This window comes from Sinocyclocheilus rhinocerous, unplaced genomic scaffold (genome assembly GCF_001515625.1).
Source record: "Sinocyclocheilus rhinocerous isolate Xijiao unplaced genomic scaffold, SAMN03320098_v1.1 scaffold923, whole genome shotgun sequence".
NCBI lineage: Eukaryota > Metazoa > Chordata > Actinopteri > Cypriniformes > Cyprinidae > Sinocyclocheilus > Sinocyclocheilus rhinocerous.
In genome coordinates this window covers 24,524-42,946 of record NW_015642505.1, presented here as the reverse complement: position 1 = coordinate 42,946, position 18,423 = coordinate 24,524, and the positions used below count along the sequence as shown (strand labels likewise).

The window sequence follows — 18,423 nt, the reverse complement described above, 5'->3', positions numbered from 1 at the left end:
ATGCACAATGAATCTTTCACAATGTCTACACTTCGTATGTTAAAATGAGAGGATTCGTGAGCACGCAATTTCAGCACTGCTGTGAGTAGATTCTAACTTAATCACCTCTGATTGGCCATTGCGTTCCAGAAATCAACAGCTGAGTCTGTGATTGGCTACATTGCAACCCTTTAAACACGTGTTATAAATAGAAACTATGCCTAGCTTACGCATGTCAATCATTTTAATGTTAACATTAGTTGTTCTTTTTGTGCAACAGATAAATAACAATTTATATGTTTTAGACACTTTTAGATAATTTCTATTTTGCGGGAGTCCCGCGAATCATTTTATTCTCCCGCATCCCGCACACACACACAAGTCTCTTCCCGCCCCGCACCCGCACTCGCCCATCAAGAGTTGTCCCGCGCCGCACCCTGTTGCGTTGGGAGTGCAGGTCTCTACCCTGAATATCAGCGGAGATCAGGACAACTAGATGAGCCCCAGAGACAGATCCCCAGTGAAGACCTTGTCTCCTAGACGGCCACCGGGACAAGACCACAGGAGCCAGATGAGTCCTCTGCACAATTTGACTTTGCTGCAGCCTGGAATTGAACTGCTGGTTTCGTCTGGTCAGAGGAGAACTAGTCCCCGACTGAGCCTGGTTTCTCCCAAGGTTTTTTCTCCATTCTGTCACCGATGGAGTTTTGGTTCCTCTGGCTTGCTTAGATGGGGACACTTAATATCCAGTGATATCGTTGACTTGATTGCACAGATACTATTTAAACTGAACTGAGCTGAACGATGATATCACTGAATGCAATGATGAACTGCCTTTAACTGAAAATTGAGTGTTTACTATTGTCATTGTGCATTATTGACACACTGTTTTCCTAATTAATGCTGTACAATTGCTTTGACACAATCTGTATTGTTAAAAGCGCTATATAAATAATAAAAAAACAAAAAAAACAAAGCCAGATCAGCAGCATCTTCAAACAGCAGTTGTCATGAACTTCATTTCATTATTATGAGCAGGGAATAAAGCTGCAAATATCTCATTTCCACTGACAGAGGCTCTCTGACCCCAACTGTTTGATAAATCTATAAACCAGAGTAAAGATGGCCAGTGTACAAGGCACTGTTGCAGAAATAAACTAGATTAATGGAGTGAAAATCTCAACTCAAATCGTTAAACTCTGACACAGATGTTGGGCAGTTGGCGTTGATTTCAGTGTCATGTGAACATGTTCAGAATCTTACGAAGTTTGATTACGTCTGTGTTTTTGGAAGTCTTTTCTAAAGATGCTGTTGTTTGGGTGTTTTAGCCTCGCCTCCACCAGCTGCCAATCAAAAGACATGCTTTAACACAATGTCAAAGTTTTGGAAAAATTTCTAATGCTGTTTAGTAAATACATTTATTTTAAATTCATTTCAAGAAACAACTGTACAGACAATAAACATTACCGCAACAATGCATTCGTGCATATTTAAAAACAATTTACAAAATGTGAACAAGAATACTAACATGCATACAAAAAAGTAAAAAAAAAAATCTGTAGGCTGATGATTGTATGATTCAGTTTCAGTGCTGATTGAACATATTTCAGTGCTTTAGTTCCTGTAGAGAAACAGATTAATCTCCCACGGTTCATGTGTCAGATTCTCCAGCAAAGTTCGGGTTGGTGAACGCAGGCTGTTAACAGATTGTAAAAAAAGTTTAAATGCAGAAAAAATGTTTATAATGTTTACTGTCATCAAACATGTTGAACACTCGTTAGGCAACTTTCTCTCATTCAGGTTAAACACAGGGTAAATTGAGACGTCAAGTCATCGATCACAAAACTTACCACATCAGTATTCTTGGTTTCGTGTTTGAAGAAGCTGATATCTCCTGTTTTTACGCCCTTCACACTAAAGACATAGTACATCCCGGCCAGGATCAACGCTGCGCAGGCGAGCGCTCCGATAACGGCCCCCGCGATCAGACCGCCGTCCACTGCATCACAAACAACAGCTTCAGTCACAACAGCACATGAACACTGGTGTGTGTCAGTAAAACCGCTCAGTTCGTGAACTCACTCGGTGACGGGTCAGTCGGGATGACGATCCCATTATCATCGGTCACATAATCTGAAAACAAGAGAAAGTGCTATTAGAAGCAGGGCATGGAATCAGCTGTCCAGTTTTGGACTGGATGGGTTTTTCTGTCACGTGACTGAACTGTGTGTGTGTGTTGTGTGTTTTGAGTATGAGCTGTGTCTGTATAAAGGTTTTAGATCCGGAGCGTCTCAGCTGTTCAAGTCACTAAACTTTAAGAAATGAAGCCGTGTCGGCTCAAAAACGGTTTGAGAGTTTGTCTGAATGAGGTGAACCTACACTGCCGGTGTCGACACACGAAGCCTCTCTTCTGCACACAGTTGTTGTCGTTCCACGTGCCGTCGTGATACATCTCCACGCAGTTCTCTTTCCCCACGTCGCCATCGTGAAACGCTTCGTTGGGTTCTCCAGGAGCCCAGTTTGTGAAGCCCAGAGATGTCAGATCCGTCCAGGCCCATTCATCTACAATCAGAATGGGCACAAGATCAGCACATGGGATCAGAAATCACATAAAGGATGAGGGACAGAGGGATCATCTGCGTACATGAGCCGCCTCTGGTGAGGCCGATCCAGACGTAGTGGTACTTGGTGTAGTTGATGTTCCTGATGAACTCCACCTCGGCTCGACTGTGAATCGAGGCTAATTCGCCTCCGTTTACCTCTTGGCAGATGTGTCTCGCCTCTGGCCACGAGTAACCCACTTTTCCGTTATATGTAAAGTAGCAGTACCGTCCATACGGCCACCAGCCCGGCAAACACTTCCCGTCTCCAGGAGCCGGCGTCGACGGAGGCTTTTCTGCAGAGAGATTGGAGACAGGTGTTTGTAACTGATATGAAGCGCTTGACGCTTGTCCGTGGCTTGGTCAGCTTTACCTTTAGTGATTTTGCAGATGTAGGGCTTGGTGGCGGCGCAGGCCGTGTCGTTCCAGGTGCCCTGGATGAAGAGCGAGGGAGCATGCATGCTGACGCACCCTTCTCCCTCGTGATCGGTTGGTTCCCCCGGGCCCCAGTGCGTGAAGAACACCGGCCAGCCGTCGGACCATTTGTACGAATCGCTGCCAGCCTGCAGAAGAGGAGCAAGGCTTGAGTTCTGTTTAACATTAGTTACACTCATTAAACTGTGAGGAAGTACCAGCCGGCGGAGTCCGATCCAGGCGTCCGTCTCGCCCTGCTGCACGGCTCCAGATATGAAGGCCTGGTCATAGCTCATGTCCACACTGGCCAGGTTCCCTCCCTCCTTCACACAGGCCTGCTGAGCCTCCTCCCAGCTTTTGGGCTCAGACACCAGCTTATAGCAGCTGCTGTACCAGGTGATGTATCCGGATGGACACGGGGTGCTGGTGGGCGGCGGGACCGGAATGCTGCTCGCTGCGGAAAACGGTTTAGAGTTGGGTTAAACTTCAAGCTATCTCAGAGTTAAGGGTCATCTTTTGAAAGGTCAAACAATTCTGGTAACTGGTAACATAAACTCTTACCATGTGATTCCCAGCCCTGTTTCTAGAGTGTTTATATAGCTACATTTAGAATGAAGACACAAGTGAAGATGTCAGTACATTTCTTCATAGAGCACACCCATCCTCGCTCGTGGTCACAGTTCTCATCGTTCCAGCGGCCCGTGACCAGGTGATTATGGGAGATCGAAGCGCAGTGTTCCTGAGAGAAAGACATCAGAAATCACCATCAGCTCTTCTGCAGGTGCCATCAACTAGCTTTATCTTTAAAAAATACTATAATTACATATTACATATCTATCTACAACACAACAGTAATTCCTCACCTCCCCATCAGCGTTGTTTGGCTCTTTATCGGCCCAGTTTGTGTATAAGACCGGATTGACTCCATCACTCCATGCAAACCTCCCTTCATGCAGCCTATCAGATAAACCGATCCAAACAGGTACAACCAGATCCCTGAGATAACTAGCCACAAAATCTGGAGAGAGGGTCAAAATCTCACACATTGGGACAACATGAACTAATGTTTCCTGAAGGACAGCGTTTGCATGGACTTTGAATCTGACACGTCACTGTTGCTGGATATAGATCATTAAATAGATGATAAAAAGCAAACAGAGAGCATGCCTAAAAGTGAAACGAGCTTACAAAACAAAGTTTGAATGGAGTTAAAAAAAAAAGTAAAGAAAGGAAAGAAAAGTTCGTTAAGACAATATTTAACAACCATGTTTACCAAGCCATCATAATAAAAAGAGGAATTTCAACTTTGGGCTAAAATTGCAAACAGTGTACTTCAACATGATTAACAACTCTATCAACCCTCTATTAACAAGGGAGGGTCTGCTATTATAACATCCTACAAAGTACCGTTTTCATTCTGATCATCGATGATGGCGAGATCTCCTTTCTGCTGTCTGCACCAATCCCGTGCATAAGTCCAGTTCGCCTTGATCTCAGACTGATGATAGTGGTTTCCTTTGAATATGTAGCATTTGTTGCGGAATTTCATCCATCCTGGAACAATCAAAATCACAATGTTTCTTTAGGAAAAATAAAATCACCGAACCTTAGCCAGATTAGCCTGACCAATGCCTGTCCTTGATTCATGCTTTATGTCTGGATTTATGCATGTTGTTTCATGTCAGCCGTACCCTCGGGGCAGTTTCCCTCCCATGATGCCGTTGGAGGCGGCGGCGTGTGGTCGTTTCCTGGATATTTTTTACACACGTAACCAGCATTGGCGCGTCCACAGTTTGCATCATTCCACGAACCTATTGAAAAAAAAAACATTCACATTTAAACCACTTGGATCTCTGAATCCTAAAAGCATCACATGTTAGTAAACAAATAAATACAGCTATATTTGATAAATGTTCAAACAACACAAAATGTGAAGTCTGTTCTGCACAATAAATGGACTATCTGACTTCTGTATTTTTTAAACTAGTCATTGTTAAGCATTGACTGACACAGCATTTGGATTGTGAATTTTATTCTTCTTGTTTACTTTTTGTTGTACTGGTTTCTGAATGAGTTTATAATTCTTATTTATTATGTGTTATATATTGATATATTGTAATGTTTTGACAAGCATCCATTAAAAGAAACATAATATGGCAGCATTATTATATACCAAGAATATGACTGACGAAGGCAACAAGCCGAAACGTTTGTCATTCGTTTTTATCTCCTGCTAAAATAAAGAGATTTAGAGTGCAGACCTTGAGTAACGTTTGATATAAGAAACAGGTCTTTGCACCTACAAAAGCTGGGAGAGCACGGTGAGTGTTGAGAGGTCGGCCTTCCATTACATTGACTCTCCCATTACACAGACTGTTACATGTCACCCCGGACTACATTTCCCATGTTCCATTTCACTGATTACACTCACCTGTAGTCAATCACACACACTACATAACATCCACTCAGACCCTTCTCAGATCGCAGAGTATTGCTAACATTTATCCCTGTGATAGCGATAGCAACATTACGGAGCCATTCCGAGTTTTTCTGAGTCTAAGTCTAGTCTAGTCCTGTTCATTGCCTGGTTTATCCGTGTCTTGAACCTAGCCTGTTTGCCTCGTCCTGTCTGCTCTCTGCCTGCCTTGGACTTTAGCCTGTCTTGGATTATCCCTTTGCCTTGCTGTTTTGGACTTGGTTTGCACCTCGCCTGAACTCTTTCCTGTTTGTGGGTTACCCGTTTGCCTCACCCTCTGGATTACATTCGCCGTCGATTGACCCACGCCTGTCTTTGGATTACTCTTTCGTCTTGCCTGAGCTATACCTGTTGTTGTTGTCGACCCATGCCTGTTTTATGACCACATCTTTGAATAAAGCTTTGCAGATGGATCCGCACGTCTCTCGTCTTAGTCTCCCCGTTACAAATATTATGATGGAGATGATTAGGCTTTTCAAAAGTACAGTGGTTAAAAACAAAAACAAAAACAATGTAAGTTGTACATTTACTAATTTACTAATGGGTTCTCCGGGACCCCAGTGCACATACGTAACCGGAGACAGATCGACCCACCTGAACACAGAAACAGCTCTATAGGACTGACTGTCATGCCAGAGAACACGTTAAAGACACGTGGAAACAAATGCTACTAATATTCTCTTTTAAGGCTTACAAATACTCTCCTCCCGCAACCCCAAACATTCTCATTCCTATCCAGGCCGCAGCCGCCTGACCGGGGCCCACCTGAAAACAACACATAATCAGACCAGTGGTTTCACAGATCACGAGTCATTCATTTTTAATGTGCAGTCTTACGAGGATTCATGTCATTTCTCAAGTCACTCCTAAAAATCACTGATCAAACATTCAAAAGCCTGGAGCTTTCGTACCAGGCTGACCACGAAAGACTGCTCAGCTTCATCAGCGATGGACACCAGATGAGCTTTCTCTTCATAACACCTCACAAGGGCCATGTGAAAGTCCACGATATCTGTGTCATTATAGTAATAACAGACGCCGTTGTTCTTCCTCCAGCCAGGGTTCGATCCGCACTCAGGAGCTGAAGAAAAAAAAACATTAATAAACACCTGCAATAAATAAACTAATTCTGACCCCACATGTACAAATACTTTTGCATGTTATTTTGCTATTTGCTCCATATTTTTGAAAAGGAATAGCATTAAATTTCCTACATTTCTCAGCATTTTCCAAACACAATCTCAGATCAAAGAAATGGAGCATGAAGGTTATTTCACTGGTAATAACTGATTCCATTGTTACCTGGTACAGGCGGAGGCTCCGGCGGTATAATGGGTTTCTTTCCTTTAGCAATCATGCAGATCCAGTCCTGGTGGGCATCACAGTTCAGGTCGTTCCACCAGGACGTCCCGTTTTCAGTGGTCACCATCTCCACACAGTTTTCTCGGCCATTGTGATTATTGGGTTCACCGTGGCCCCAGTTTGTGTGACTGACCGGCGTCCCATCGCTCCAGTGGTAACCTTAGAGAAGAGAGGTTAGAAACCGCTCGATCCAACTACAAGCGATTCTCCTGGTCACCAGCGAGCAGACGAACCTCCCTCCACCGGGTTGACGCTCAGTCCAATCCACTTGGTCTTTCCCTTCGAGTAGCTGGACAGGAAAATTTCCTCCTCTGGACTGTGGATGCTGACCAGGTCTGCGCCGCGGGCGAGACAGTCGTCTCTAGCCGCCTGCCAGCTCTTCTTCTGGGCAAAGTCCACTGTGAACAGCTGTGAAAAGACCAAGTGGACCATTAAAAACACATGAACTTTAATAATCACCATTCTTAAAAATGGCTTATCCTGGGCTTTTGCAGGCAGCAGCGATTTGAAACGTCATGTACATATGAATGGAACGCTATTTCACAAAACCACCGGGTTTATTAGGCTAGAGAGTGTGGTTTTTGTGGTCATGTAAATGCATGAGAACATTCAGATGCATATTTATTGGAAGTTTCTTATTTTTAAATGTGTGTGCATATAAATACACTTACACATGTACAAATTGTGCCCAATCCTGTTCCTGTAGATCTACCTACCTGCAAAGTTCAGCTCCAACCCTGATCAAACACACCTGTCTGTAATTATCATGTGCTCCTTCAGATCCTAATTAGTTGGTTCAGTTGTGTTTGGAGCTGAACGTTGCAGGAAGGTAGATCTCCAGGAACAGGATTGGGCACTCCTGATCTAGATGATTCAAGAGTTTTTCTATGATAGACAATGGCGGTATAAGCGGCATCCTTCAGCTTTTTGAAGCGTGTGCATGTGAAGAACTTAACTAAAGCTGCTTACTGACGGCGGCTCATGTATGTGCAGTGCATGTAGACGTGAACGCCGCTTCCTAACAATACCCCTCTCTGAGGTGTGCATCAGTCAGTGGAAGGCACGGCTTAGATCACCCTGTAGCAGTTTCTGAAGTGAGGCTCTCCGCCCCAGTCGCTCGTGCACCCGGTCACCGGAGGCAGCGTCGGAGCTCGAGTCGGTGGAGAGATGCCGTTACAAGGAGCTTCACACACAAACGGGAATGATTCTTTACACTGTTTGTTATTCCAGAATCCTGCCAGCGGGCTGGTCGACATCGTGACACAGGATCCAGCAAGGTTATCTAGAGATACAGTGAAATCGGATTTGATTATGAGCGGTGATGCAGTTCTCAGGTGTAACGTCTAGGACAGAAGGATCTGTGGTGTGAACTGTTGAATTACTTGGCTCGTTGCGGCCCCAGTTGGTGTAGGTTATTAAAGCGTCGTTGTCCCAGTAATAGTCGACACCCGCCACCCCTCCTCTCGCCCACAGTCCGATCCACCAGTCGCCGGAGTACCGGCTCATCAGAGCTGTGAAGTGAGCCTGTTCGTACCTGCAGACGGCGACAGCAGCTGAGTGACTGGAGCTACACGAGCACAGAAGCAGTTTATGACTATAAACAGGATCAGACACTCACAGGTCCAAGATATGCAGCAGAGTGCTGCTCCGACTCTCACAGAACGCTTTGGCTTCCTCACGACTTTTAGCAGCTTCTTCAAACCAATAGCAAGAGCAGCCCTACACCAACCCTACCCCTAAACCTACCCCTCACAGGAAACTGCTGGCAATTTTTGAATTTCATAAAACACCGTTTTGTATGTTTTTTAAGCCTTTTGTTTTACGGGGACACAGGAAGTGTCCTCATAAACCATGTTTACGTTGTAGTACCCATGTCATTATACACATTTGTGTCCTCATAAACCATATATACCTGTACACATTTACACACACACATTTACACACACACACACTCACACTCGCACACATTTACACACACACACACACACACTCTCTCTCTCTCTAATACACACACGCACATTTACACACACACACATTTACACACACACACACACACACACACACTCTCTCTCTCTCTAATACACACACGCACACACACACACACTACTCATAGATGTTTGGGCTCGATTTAATGAAAGAAATCCTCTCAAGAGCTTGTGAGGAGCCTCTGTCTGTGAGAAGATCAGATACGTTCAGTTTAGAAGGTTCTGATGGTGGTTCTGTCACAGGAGTATCCAGGTTCTGTGGACAGGACGAGTCCAGAGACGCGTTTGTTGGGGACGCTGATCTCAGCGCAGTATGTTCGTGTTCTGCCGCTGGAGTGGAACGGTCAAGCAGGGCTGCGACTGGACATTTTGGGCTGCTTACCGGACTGTGAGCTCAACCAAAGCTTGATTCAGAAGATGAATCATCTTTAAAACTGAATTAGAACTATAATTTATCCCAGTCTGTTCTCAGTGTAAATTAAACCAATCTGTTTCCTCTTTTTTTGGCTGTTTTTCAGACGCTGTGACTTGCAGTGCAAAACCCAACCTGGACCACTCTGTAGACAGAATGACGTAATTATCGAGTCTTGAATATCTGAAACCCTGGTTAACTCTTAATGTACTGTCAGTGGCAGTGGTTCATGATCCACAGCGGCACATCTTGTGTCTCCATTATTTAACACATTGATTCAAATAATCAGAGCGATAAACCTGGACATACAGAAGGTGCTGTGGATTAACAACTACTGGTCTAAATGTTCTGACTGGAAATCCTGCAGTTGTGCTATATATGTTACCCATGTTATGGAAACTCATTTTTTGGGTTTATTTAATTTTGCTTTGGTTTCCTGTTTGTTTCAGGGTTCACTGTCCTTGCTGGTTGTGCCAGGGAGCCGTATTCTGTGTACGGGACAGACATGTATCGCGGGGTACGAGTATAATCGATTATAACCCGACCGCTTCAAACTAGTATGAGTGTCAACCATGCATTTTTTCCTCATTATTTATTTATTTCCAAACACCCTAGTTGTTTGGAATTTTGCTTGGTGAGCTCATCAACAATAATAACAAACATTAAAATGCATACAGTATATAAATACATACACATACACATACACAACTATCTATGTCCTATCAATTATAAGGAAAACTTTTTAAGCTGTCTTAAGAAAAAAAGCCTTTGATGAGATTTTTTAATAATGCCTCTTAGGTTGTCGTCCCACTTTAACGTTGCAGAGATAGTAGTCCCGAGAAACTTAAAACATTGAACATTTTCAATGTCCTGACCATTAATAGTCAATGGCAAAACAGCATTTGTCCTCTGTCTGAAATCAAACACCATTTCCTTTGTTTTTAGGACATTCAACTTCAAATTATGAGTACAACTCCATTCGAACAGTGTAGAAGCCTCCCTTCTATAGTCCGATTCGTTATTATTTGTAATTAAACCAATCAATGTAGTATCATCTGCAAACTTAAAAATTTGCACTGATTTACAATGTGGAACACAATCATTAGTGTACACAGAGTACAATAATGGTGACAGTACACATCCTTGTGGGGCCCCCACACTAATTGTTTTGAGACTTGAAAGTATATTATTAATTTTAACTACTTGTGTTCTGTTCTGCAAAAAATCCAAAAAGCAAGGGAGTATTGAATCCCCAATCCATGTCGCCATGGAACGGCGCCATCTTGGGGAAAAAAACATGATTCATGACTGTCATTTGTTTCAGGACTCTAATATCTGTGCCGCTGCGATTCACGCTGGAGTGGTTCTCAATGACATTGGAGGAGACTGCACTCTTCTCAAAGCTGAGGGTCAGAACTTTTACAGCGGATCCACCAGAAACGGCATCGTATCCAGACAGTAAGCCTCCAGTCTTCTCTGAGATACCTGCTTGTTAAAGAGTCGCTTTAGAGTGAAATACGCTGTGATGTGTCGCAGGTTTGATGGGCTCTACTCTGTGTCGTACCACTTTACTGATGGAGGTGAGACACAATTTTCTTACTAGTCACAGCATCATTATTTCATTGCAAAAGCTGCTTGGTCTGAATGACGTGTCTCTTCAGAGCTCAGGTGTTCTGGTCCAGACTGGTTTGAGTTTGGAGAGTTCTGCTATAAGCCGTTTGAGGAGAAGAAGACGTGGCACAGCGCAAGAACGGCCTGCAGGCAGCTGGGAGCCGATCTGGTGTCGATCCGGTCCATGACAGAGCAGAGCTGGCTGGAGAGTTACCTGTACCAGGGTACGTGTGTGCATTTACTAGCTCATTTAGGTGCAAATAAATGCAGTTATATCCATTTAATTCTCTTCCTTTCCCATGTGCTCGTGCGACATGGCTTTGATCGTATTTGTGGAAATGAGAGGGAAGGTTTTAACAAAACACTAATGATCACAGGAGACGTTTAGACGTACATAGCCAAATACACACGTGTGTGTGTGTGTGTATTAGTGAGTGTGTGTGTGTGTGTGTGTGTGTATAAGAGAGAGAGTGTGTACAGGTATATATGGTTTATGAGGACACTTCCTGTGTCCCCGTAAAACAAAAGGCTTAAAAAACATACAAAACGGTGTTTTATGAAATTCAAAAATTGCCAGCAGTTTCCTGTGAGGGGTAGGTTTAGGTGTAGGGTTGGTGTAGGCCAATAGAAAATACGGTCTGTACAGTAGAAAAACCATTACGCCTATGGAGAGTCCCCGTAAACCACAAATACAAGTATGTGTGTGTGAGTGTGAGTGTGTGTGTGTGTAAATGTGTGTGAGTGTGAGTGTGTGTGTGTGTGTGTGTGTGTGTGCAGGGCCGGATTTATGCATAGGTATTCTAGGCACATGCCTATGCTCGCTTATCTGGGGGGGGTCCAAACACAATGAAGAGAGAGATATATAATTTTCTTTAAACTATGGGCAATCTACAACAGTAAAGAACCAAAACCCGTGGATGTTGATGACGCTGTTCTGGGGGCAGTGAAGGACCAAGCTGGAGTCCTGACATGCGTATGTTGTGTAGAAACCTAGAGTACAACACAAGAACAAACTCAGCAAGGCTCAAGAGATTCATGGCACATGAGAAACAGAAGCCAAACGTACCATCATGCGGCGGAGGAGGCTCGGGTGTGTTCCCTGAAAAAGCGAAAAGGTGTATTTTTTAAACATTAATACTTCAGTCAATATTATTTCTGAGAGAATGAAAGGGGCAGCGGAACGTACCGCGGTGCTTGCAGATATATCCTCTCTTGTTCTCACAGTTATCGTCGTTCCACGCTCCAGAGTTGATTAAAATGGACAGGCAGTCTTCATTATAATAATCATCGGGGTTTCCTTTAGCAATAAATGAGAGGCGCAGATTATCTTCTCAATTAAACTTAATTTTGACTCATTTAATAAAAAGCTTAAAGGGTGCTTTATCGTCTCAAATCTTTTCACAGCTTCACCTGAAGCCCAGTTTATATAGCGGAACGGAGAGCCGTCTGTCCACATCCAGCCTCCCTCGGTGATGGAGTCATGCGCTCCCATCCACAGAGAAACTCTCGTGGGAACCGACTGGATTTGAGCTGCGCATGAACAAGAGTTGTGTGAGCATAAGTGGATCTGGAACACCTTGAGAGTCTGTTGAGTATCTGGATACTAACCTTGGATGAAACCTTGTTCAAACGGCTCAGTGATGCTGACGAGATCTCCACCCTGATTCACACAATCCGCACGAGCGTCGGCCCACTTCCTCATGGACAGAGTAATAAACAGGTAGCAGTAATCATTAAACGGGTCTGCAACCCAGGAGCCGCACTTCGCATTCCAGCCTGAAAGAAGCAAACGAAATCAGTTCAAGAGCTCAGGCACAGACACGCAGAACGACCAGACGCTTACAGTCCGATACACAGAGACAGATATGTACCGTAAGACTGAGAAACAAACACAAATGTGTGAATGTCTCAGTGTTTGGTGTGTAGAGAGAGTCAGTAAAAAATCTGTACCTGGACCAGATGTTGGGGGAGGCGGTGGCCCTTGACCTTTTGCTGGAAAAAACAAACAAACACCGATGGAAAGAATTGACTGGAATGGATTTGGTGGGTTTAAAGTAGGTTAATAAAAACTAGTTTAACTAACTAGTGTAACTCACTAAAACAATTCTCTGATCAAGTCAAGTCACCTTTATTTTTATAGCGTTTTATACAATACAGAATGTGAAATCAATGTGTGATCAATATGTGTAATCAATAAAACAAACAAGTTAATTAAAAGACTGATCAAACAGGAAAACCTCCGATTGTTCCCACCTTTCTGGCAGATAAAGGGGTAAGTGGATGAGCAGGGCAGGTCGTTGAGTTTTCCTGTGTCCTGGTGCTCGGTCCCTCGAATGTGAACACAGTCTTCATTATTCTGCCAGTTATCCGGCTGGTTCGTCTCCCAGGGCTGGAAGTCCTACAGAGGCCAGAGAGAACAGACAAAGCTCCTCACACGCTTGACATGGAACGAAATAAAGCTTTAAATAACTGGATGCGGAACTGCCAAAATATTGTTCATCAGCCGAAGCTTTCTCACTTTGTGCGATCAAATGTATAAGTTTAATGTCTGATCACTTACTGCTTGAGTTCCATCGCTCCACACAAACGTTCCTTCTCTGTCGATGTCATTGAGACCCACCCATGAAGATCTGCTCATGTGTGCTGTGAGATCAGAGCAAAAACAAAGCGTCATGTACAGCGACGCTTGAACGCTTGGGAATTTTCTGTATGGGTTAAAATGATCTTTGATGAAGAACCGGTCTTCTATCGCACCTGTCAGAAAGCTGACGGTTTCTTGGTTGTGGATGCTGACCAGGTGTCCGTTCTGAGCCACACAGTAATTTTCTGCATCTTGCCAGTTCTTGACTGTTTCAGTCTCAAAGTGATAGCAGTGTTCACCGAAGAGCAGATAGCCTTCATCACAGTGTGAGTCTGCAGAAAAACATTCAGTGAACCATAGCAAAAACACAACCCTGACACTTCTACCATGATATTAATTCAACTACTTTTGACATTCTGTTTGTCTGTTCAGACCAATGTGGAAAAACCCTGGCAGACAGGACGAATGAAAATGCAAAATCACTCTCTGAAAGTAGACGGCTTCTTCCTATACTATTCACTGTTGCTTTGCAAATTAGCCTGTACATGAGCGCCAACAAGTCGTAGTTTTATGTAACAGCTCTGGCCATGTGACCAAAAGCGTGAATCCTATTGGTTGGCTAGTTTTCTTTTCAGTGTGACGGGAAAGAGATTAGAGCCCTTCTCTGTAAAACTGATGTCATGTGAAAGTTTGTGTCATTCAGAAAACAAGCATTAACAGCTGTTCATTCAGATCAAATGACAGTGTGGGACTTTCTGTAGTTTCACCTGGAGCCGCTGTGGGCTTCACATTCTGTCCTCCAGGCATCTTGCAAATATATCCCAGGTTTTTAAAGCAGTTCGTGGTTTCCCATTTTCCAGCATAGTTTCCTATTACAAGAAAACAAACAAACAGATTCAGCTCCATTTTTTCAAGGAAATCTTTTAAAGCTGACATTGTGTGTCTCTCTGCACTGAGTAACTCAACCGAGAATCTTACCGGTGTAAATCTGACCACAGTCCCACAGGTTTGCTGAGTTCTGAGGGAAATTTGGGCTCCAGTTTGAAAACTCCACTGCAGTTTTGTCCACCCACCTAAATGTGCCATCTTGGTCCTTATCTGTGTTATAATTCAGAAAGACAACACCGAGATGAGTGATGGAACCCAATGGACTGTTCACATTCAGATAACTGATGCAGATCATAGTAATTCTGGTCAGAGACCATCTTATGAACATTATGAACAGCAGCTACACTATTCATCCTCCATCTGCTTTTCTGTTTCTAACTAGAGATTATGCCAGCTCCAGACCGGATCTAGCCTCTTACGAAGATTTGAGATGACGCCAGTCCCTGCGAGGACTTAGAACTGAACACGTGACATTAACTAACTGCATGATTTTATAATTTTAGCACTGAACATTACTTTGACAGGCACCTCTGATAACAGATCACTCTTAACTGTAATGTAGAAACAATGTGTATTGTGAAAAGTGCTATACAAATAAATGTGAATTGAAATTTATTGCCTTTTAGGGGCAGACGTTTGGCTAAAATACACACTCTGTAACCCGCTGTTTAAGTCACTGAACTGAAGTTCACTTTTAAAACTTTTTTCTCCAATAGGAGCATTCAAAGAACTTCATTTTGATGAAGATTATGGTCAATTTTACAAGGGTAAAATGTTGTATTGTATGCATCGCTCACCTGAAATGCCAATCCACAGATCAGGTATATCTACCTGGTGAAAATCAGGCAACTGTGCGTTAATGAAGAACTGCTCCTCTTCACTAGAGATGAAAACAAACATGGAATATGAGTATGAATGTGACCCGTTACAATCCAAACAAATCTCCCTAAGCTTCAGTGCTCATTCTCACGTTTTGATGGTCACTAGGTTTGCACCCATGTCAAAGCACTTGGTCTGAGCCAGATACCAGCTGGTCAGGAGATTCTGGTTACTGACCACCCAATAACAGTTTCCTGAGAAACTCAACCATCCAGAAGGACAAACGGCTGGAGCGACAGAAACAGAAGAGCATATCACTGAACCGAAAACAACTGAAACGCACAGTTATAATGATTAAATGCATATATAACATTAACAACTGAATCATGCGCAAAATATTGCATCAGTGCACAAATACAAAATGAATTACAGAGCGATAATGTTTAGATCTTACTATTCAAAGCTTTCTTGCACATGTAAGGTCGCTCATAACGGCAGACGTGTGCTCTCCATTTCCCATAATCCTCTCCTGATTCTTTGATCATAGCAGTACACACACCGTTGGCTTTGTCACTGGGTTCAACAGTGAGAGTTTGAGTTATTATCACGCAGGTCAACACTTAAATGCTTCATTTTATTTGAGTGAAAAACACTTTCTTTGAGTCACAGTTTTGAGAAGAGCATAGTAAGAAAACTAACCAGGTACTATAACTAGTTTAGCAGTTGTCTTACGTGAGATCAGGCTGTCCTGCCGGCCAGTTTGTGTATGTGGACGTACTCGCATCAGACCAGGAGAAAGTCGTGGCATTTGGTTGTATTTGACAGGATAAAGTTGTGCATTTCTGTGAAAATAAGGGAAGTGAATACAGACAACATGCAATAGAAATATAACAGCAACGCAACTGTTTGAGCTGTGATTATTTAACATGTGACAAAATGTGGTAGTCTATTTAGATTTTTTAAAATTAAATGAAAAATAATTGGTCATGCACTGTACTGTCTTTGTTGTTTAAGAAATGATTCAACAGATTTCATTGAGGTGCATGTTGTGTATTAAATCAAGTGGTCCAGGGTTGATTTTACACAGACAGCGATGATTCTCACCATTGTGGAAAAGCCAATCCAGAGGTCAAAGGCGGACGTGTCCAGACGGCTTGTGACATACTGCTCCTCTTCAGAAGATGTGATTGACACCAGGTGTCCTCCGTCTCGGACACAGTCGCTGCGAGCCGCCACCCAGCTCTTCCGGACGCCTGCCCTTCGCTTGTAGCAGTTAGAGCCGAAGGCCTGCCAGCCGTTCACAGAGTCACAGACCGGAACTGGGTTCACTGGAGAGACAGAGGACAATATGTCACACACACACACACACACACACACACAAGCAGATACAGACGGGTGATATATGGAGTCAATAATAAGTAGATTATACGTACGGTTTGATCGTTTACAGATGTACTGCCGTCTGGCTGAGCAGGTTTCATCGTTCCATCTGCCTTCATTAGCTCCCAGAACCTGTCCACAATCCTCATTATCTGCCCAGTTGTCCGGCTGACCCTCCTTCCAATACCTGCAATTCACAGGATCAGAGTGTGCTCCTCAAACAGAACTGCATCATTTATCTGCAGACAAATCTGAGGGATCATCAGCGTGGAGAACTGCATCATTCCTCAGAGGGACCATACGTTCCTGCAAGAGCTCTAAAGACTCTATTTATCTGTACGATGTAGAGCTGCACACATTCAGAAATCAGCTGTAAAGGATCTCTAACTAAGAGTGAACTTCTGACTCACGACAGGTAGGGATAGAAAACAATCCCATCACTCCATTCCCAGTTCCCCTCGGACGCCACATCATTCAGTCCGATCCAGAAGATGGAGGAGCTGATCTGTGTCCGGACCCACGTCTGAACAGAACACAGACAGAAGAGATGTTAGATGTTAGATGTGATCTATTTCTGACCGTTGCTGTGGTGGTGTGCGTCTCACCCGCTCGTGAACGTCCTGGATGCTCATCAGATTACTTGCTTTACTGACACAGTCCTCCAGAGCGTCTTGCCACGACTTCATATCAGAGGAGAAGAAGTAGCATCTCTCGTCATACGACCGCCAGCCCTCCTCACACTGACTGAAGCCTTGGAGAAAACAGTGTGCTTATTGTTCTCATATTAATCACAAACCACACGAGGACAAAAATGAAAAAGAGAACAAATGAGAGAAACTGTGTTCAGCATAAAAAATCACAAGCCTTTTAAAGGGATCATTGCATCTACAGATAAACCTTGGGCAATAAATTCATTACACAGTTCCTCTAAAACAAGTTGTTTTATTATATTCGGCTAAAATCAAAGAGAGAGAAAATTTCTGCTTGCAAAAGACAATGGTCAAATTCTCCATAATAAAAATGCCTCATGACTGAGATGTAAAGCTGAAACATGAGTGTCATATGCACTGCTAATGTTTTACTGGAAACGGTATCATAAACAATCATATGTGACCCTGGACCACAACACCAGTCATAAGGGTCAATGTTTTGATTAATTAATACTCATCTGAAAGCTGAATAAATAATCTTTCCATTGATGTATGGTTTGTTAGGATAGGACAATATTTGAAAATCTGGAATCTGAGGGTGCAAAAAAATCTAAATATTGAGAAAATCATCTTTAAAGTTGTTCAGATGAAGTTCTTAGCAATGCATATTACTAATCAAAAATTAAGTTTTTATATATTTACGGTAGGAAACTTACAAAATATCTTCATGGAACATGATCTTTACTTAATATCCTAATGATTTTTGGCATAAAAGAAAAATGGATAATTTTGACCCATACAGTGTATTGTTGGCTATTGCTACAAATATACCTGTGCTGCTTATGACTGCTTTTGTGTCACAAATAATTCAAATGAACTCCTGCCAAAGAATCATCATTTTCTCCATTTACCTCGATTGTAAAGTCTTCAAAGTCAAATGACTGAGTAAAGACACAGAGCACAAATAAGGCTCACTTTTGTATCCCACTGCTTTTTCAAACTACCAGCGTTAGTGCACACCTAAAATGCCTACTTAATTTTGTTAAATTATTATTTAAGGTTTACTGCTAGATGTTATATGGATTTAAAAAATGTTTTTTAACATCTCTACATTCAGAAAAAATGGCCAAAAGATCTCATTATAGATTTAGTTTGTCGATCAACATTGTCAGAAAGTTAAACACATTTTCCACTTACCTTATATTCAAAACTGGAAAGAAATTCAAAATTTCAGACTATATTTTGAATCCTATTCACAGAGTGCCA

The 18,423-nt window shown here is 42.9% G+C and overlaps 2 protein-coding genes across 2 annotated transcripts in view; one reads left to right on the top strand and one right to left on the bottom strand.

Annotated features, from left to right (window-relative positions):
* Positions 1-11,106, top strand: part of LOC107755915 (AF4/FMR2 family member 4-like) — an 18,435-nt gene extending 7,329 nt beyond the window's left edge. The window contains exon 11 of the transcript XR_001641755.1: positions 11,094-11,106. The gene's annotated coding sequence lies outside the window, so the exon portion shown is untranslated. The remainder of the gene's footprint in view (positions 1-11,093) is intronic.
* On the bottom strand, positions 964-15,158 carry LOC107755912 (macrophage mannose receptor 1-like). Its single transcript, XM_016572876.1, has 32 exons — positions 15,106-15,158; positions 14,399-14,518; positions 14,188-14,289; positions 13,594-13,752; positions 13,400-13,482; positions 13,093-13,237; positions 12,790-12,831; positions 12,448-12,615; positions 12,250-12,369; positions 12,026-12,136; positions 11,906-11,938; positions 11,751-11,829; positions 9,022-9,202; positions 8,450-8,550; positions 8,214-8,365; positions 7,908-8,113; positions 7,065-7,239; positions 6,772-6,990; positions 6,381-6,550; positions 6,164-6,234; positions 6,008-6,063; positions 4,685-4,804; positions 4,401-4,547; positions 3,857-4,011; positions 3,633-3,732; positions 3,212-3,447; positions 2,953-3,142; positions 2,624-2,875; positions 2,359-2,541; positions 2,062-2,112; positions 1,830-1,978; positions 964-1,675 (listed from the first exon to the last, which is right to left on the bottom strand). The coding sequence occupies exons 3-32, from the start codon at positions 14,225-14,227 to the stop codon at positions 1,631-1,633; spliced, it is 3,939 nt and encodes a 1,312-aa protein (XP_016428362.1). The 5' UTR covers positions 14,228-14,289; positions 14,399-14,518; positions 15,106-15,158; the 3' UTR covers positions 964-1,630.
* Between the last annotated feature and the right edge of the window lie 3,265 nt (positions 15,159-18,423).

Coding starts and splice junctions, on each gene's coding strand:
- LOC107755912 (XM_016572876.1), bottom strand. CDS start 14,227: ATGCCTGGAGGACAGAATGTGAAGCCCACAGCGGCTCCAG. Junction 12,616..12,789: donor TCCCCCAACATCTGGTCCAG/GTACAGATTTTT, acceptor TGCTTCTTTCAG/GCTGGAATGCGAAGTGCGGC. Junction 4,805..6,007: donor GGGTCCCGGAGAACCCATTA/GTAAATTAGTAA, acceptor TTTTTTCAATAG/GTTCGTGGAATGATGCAAAC.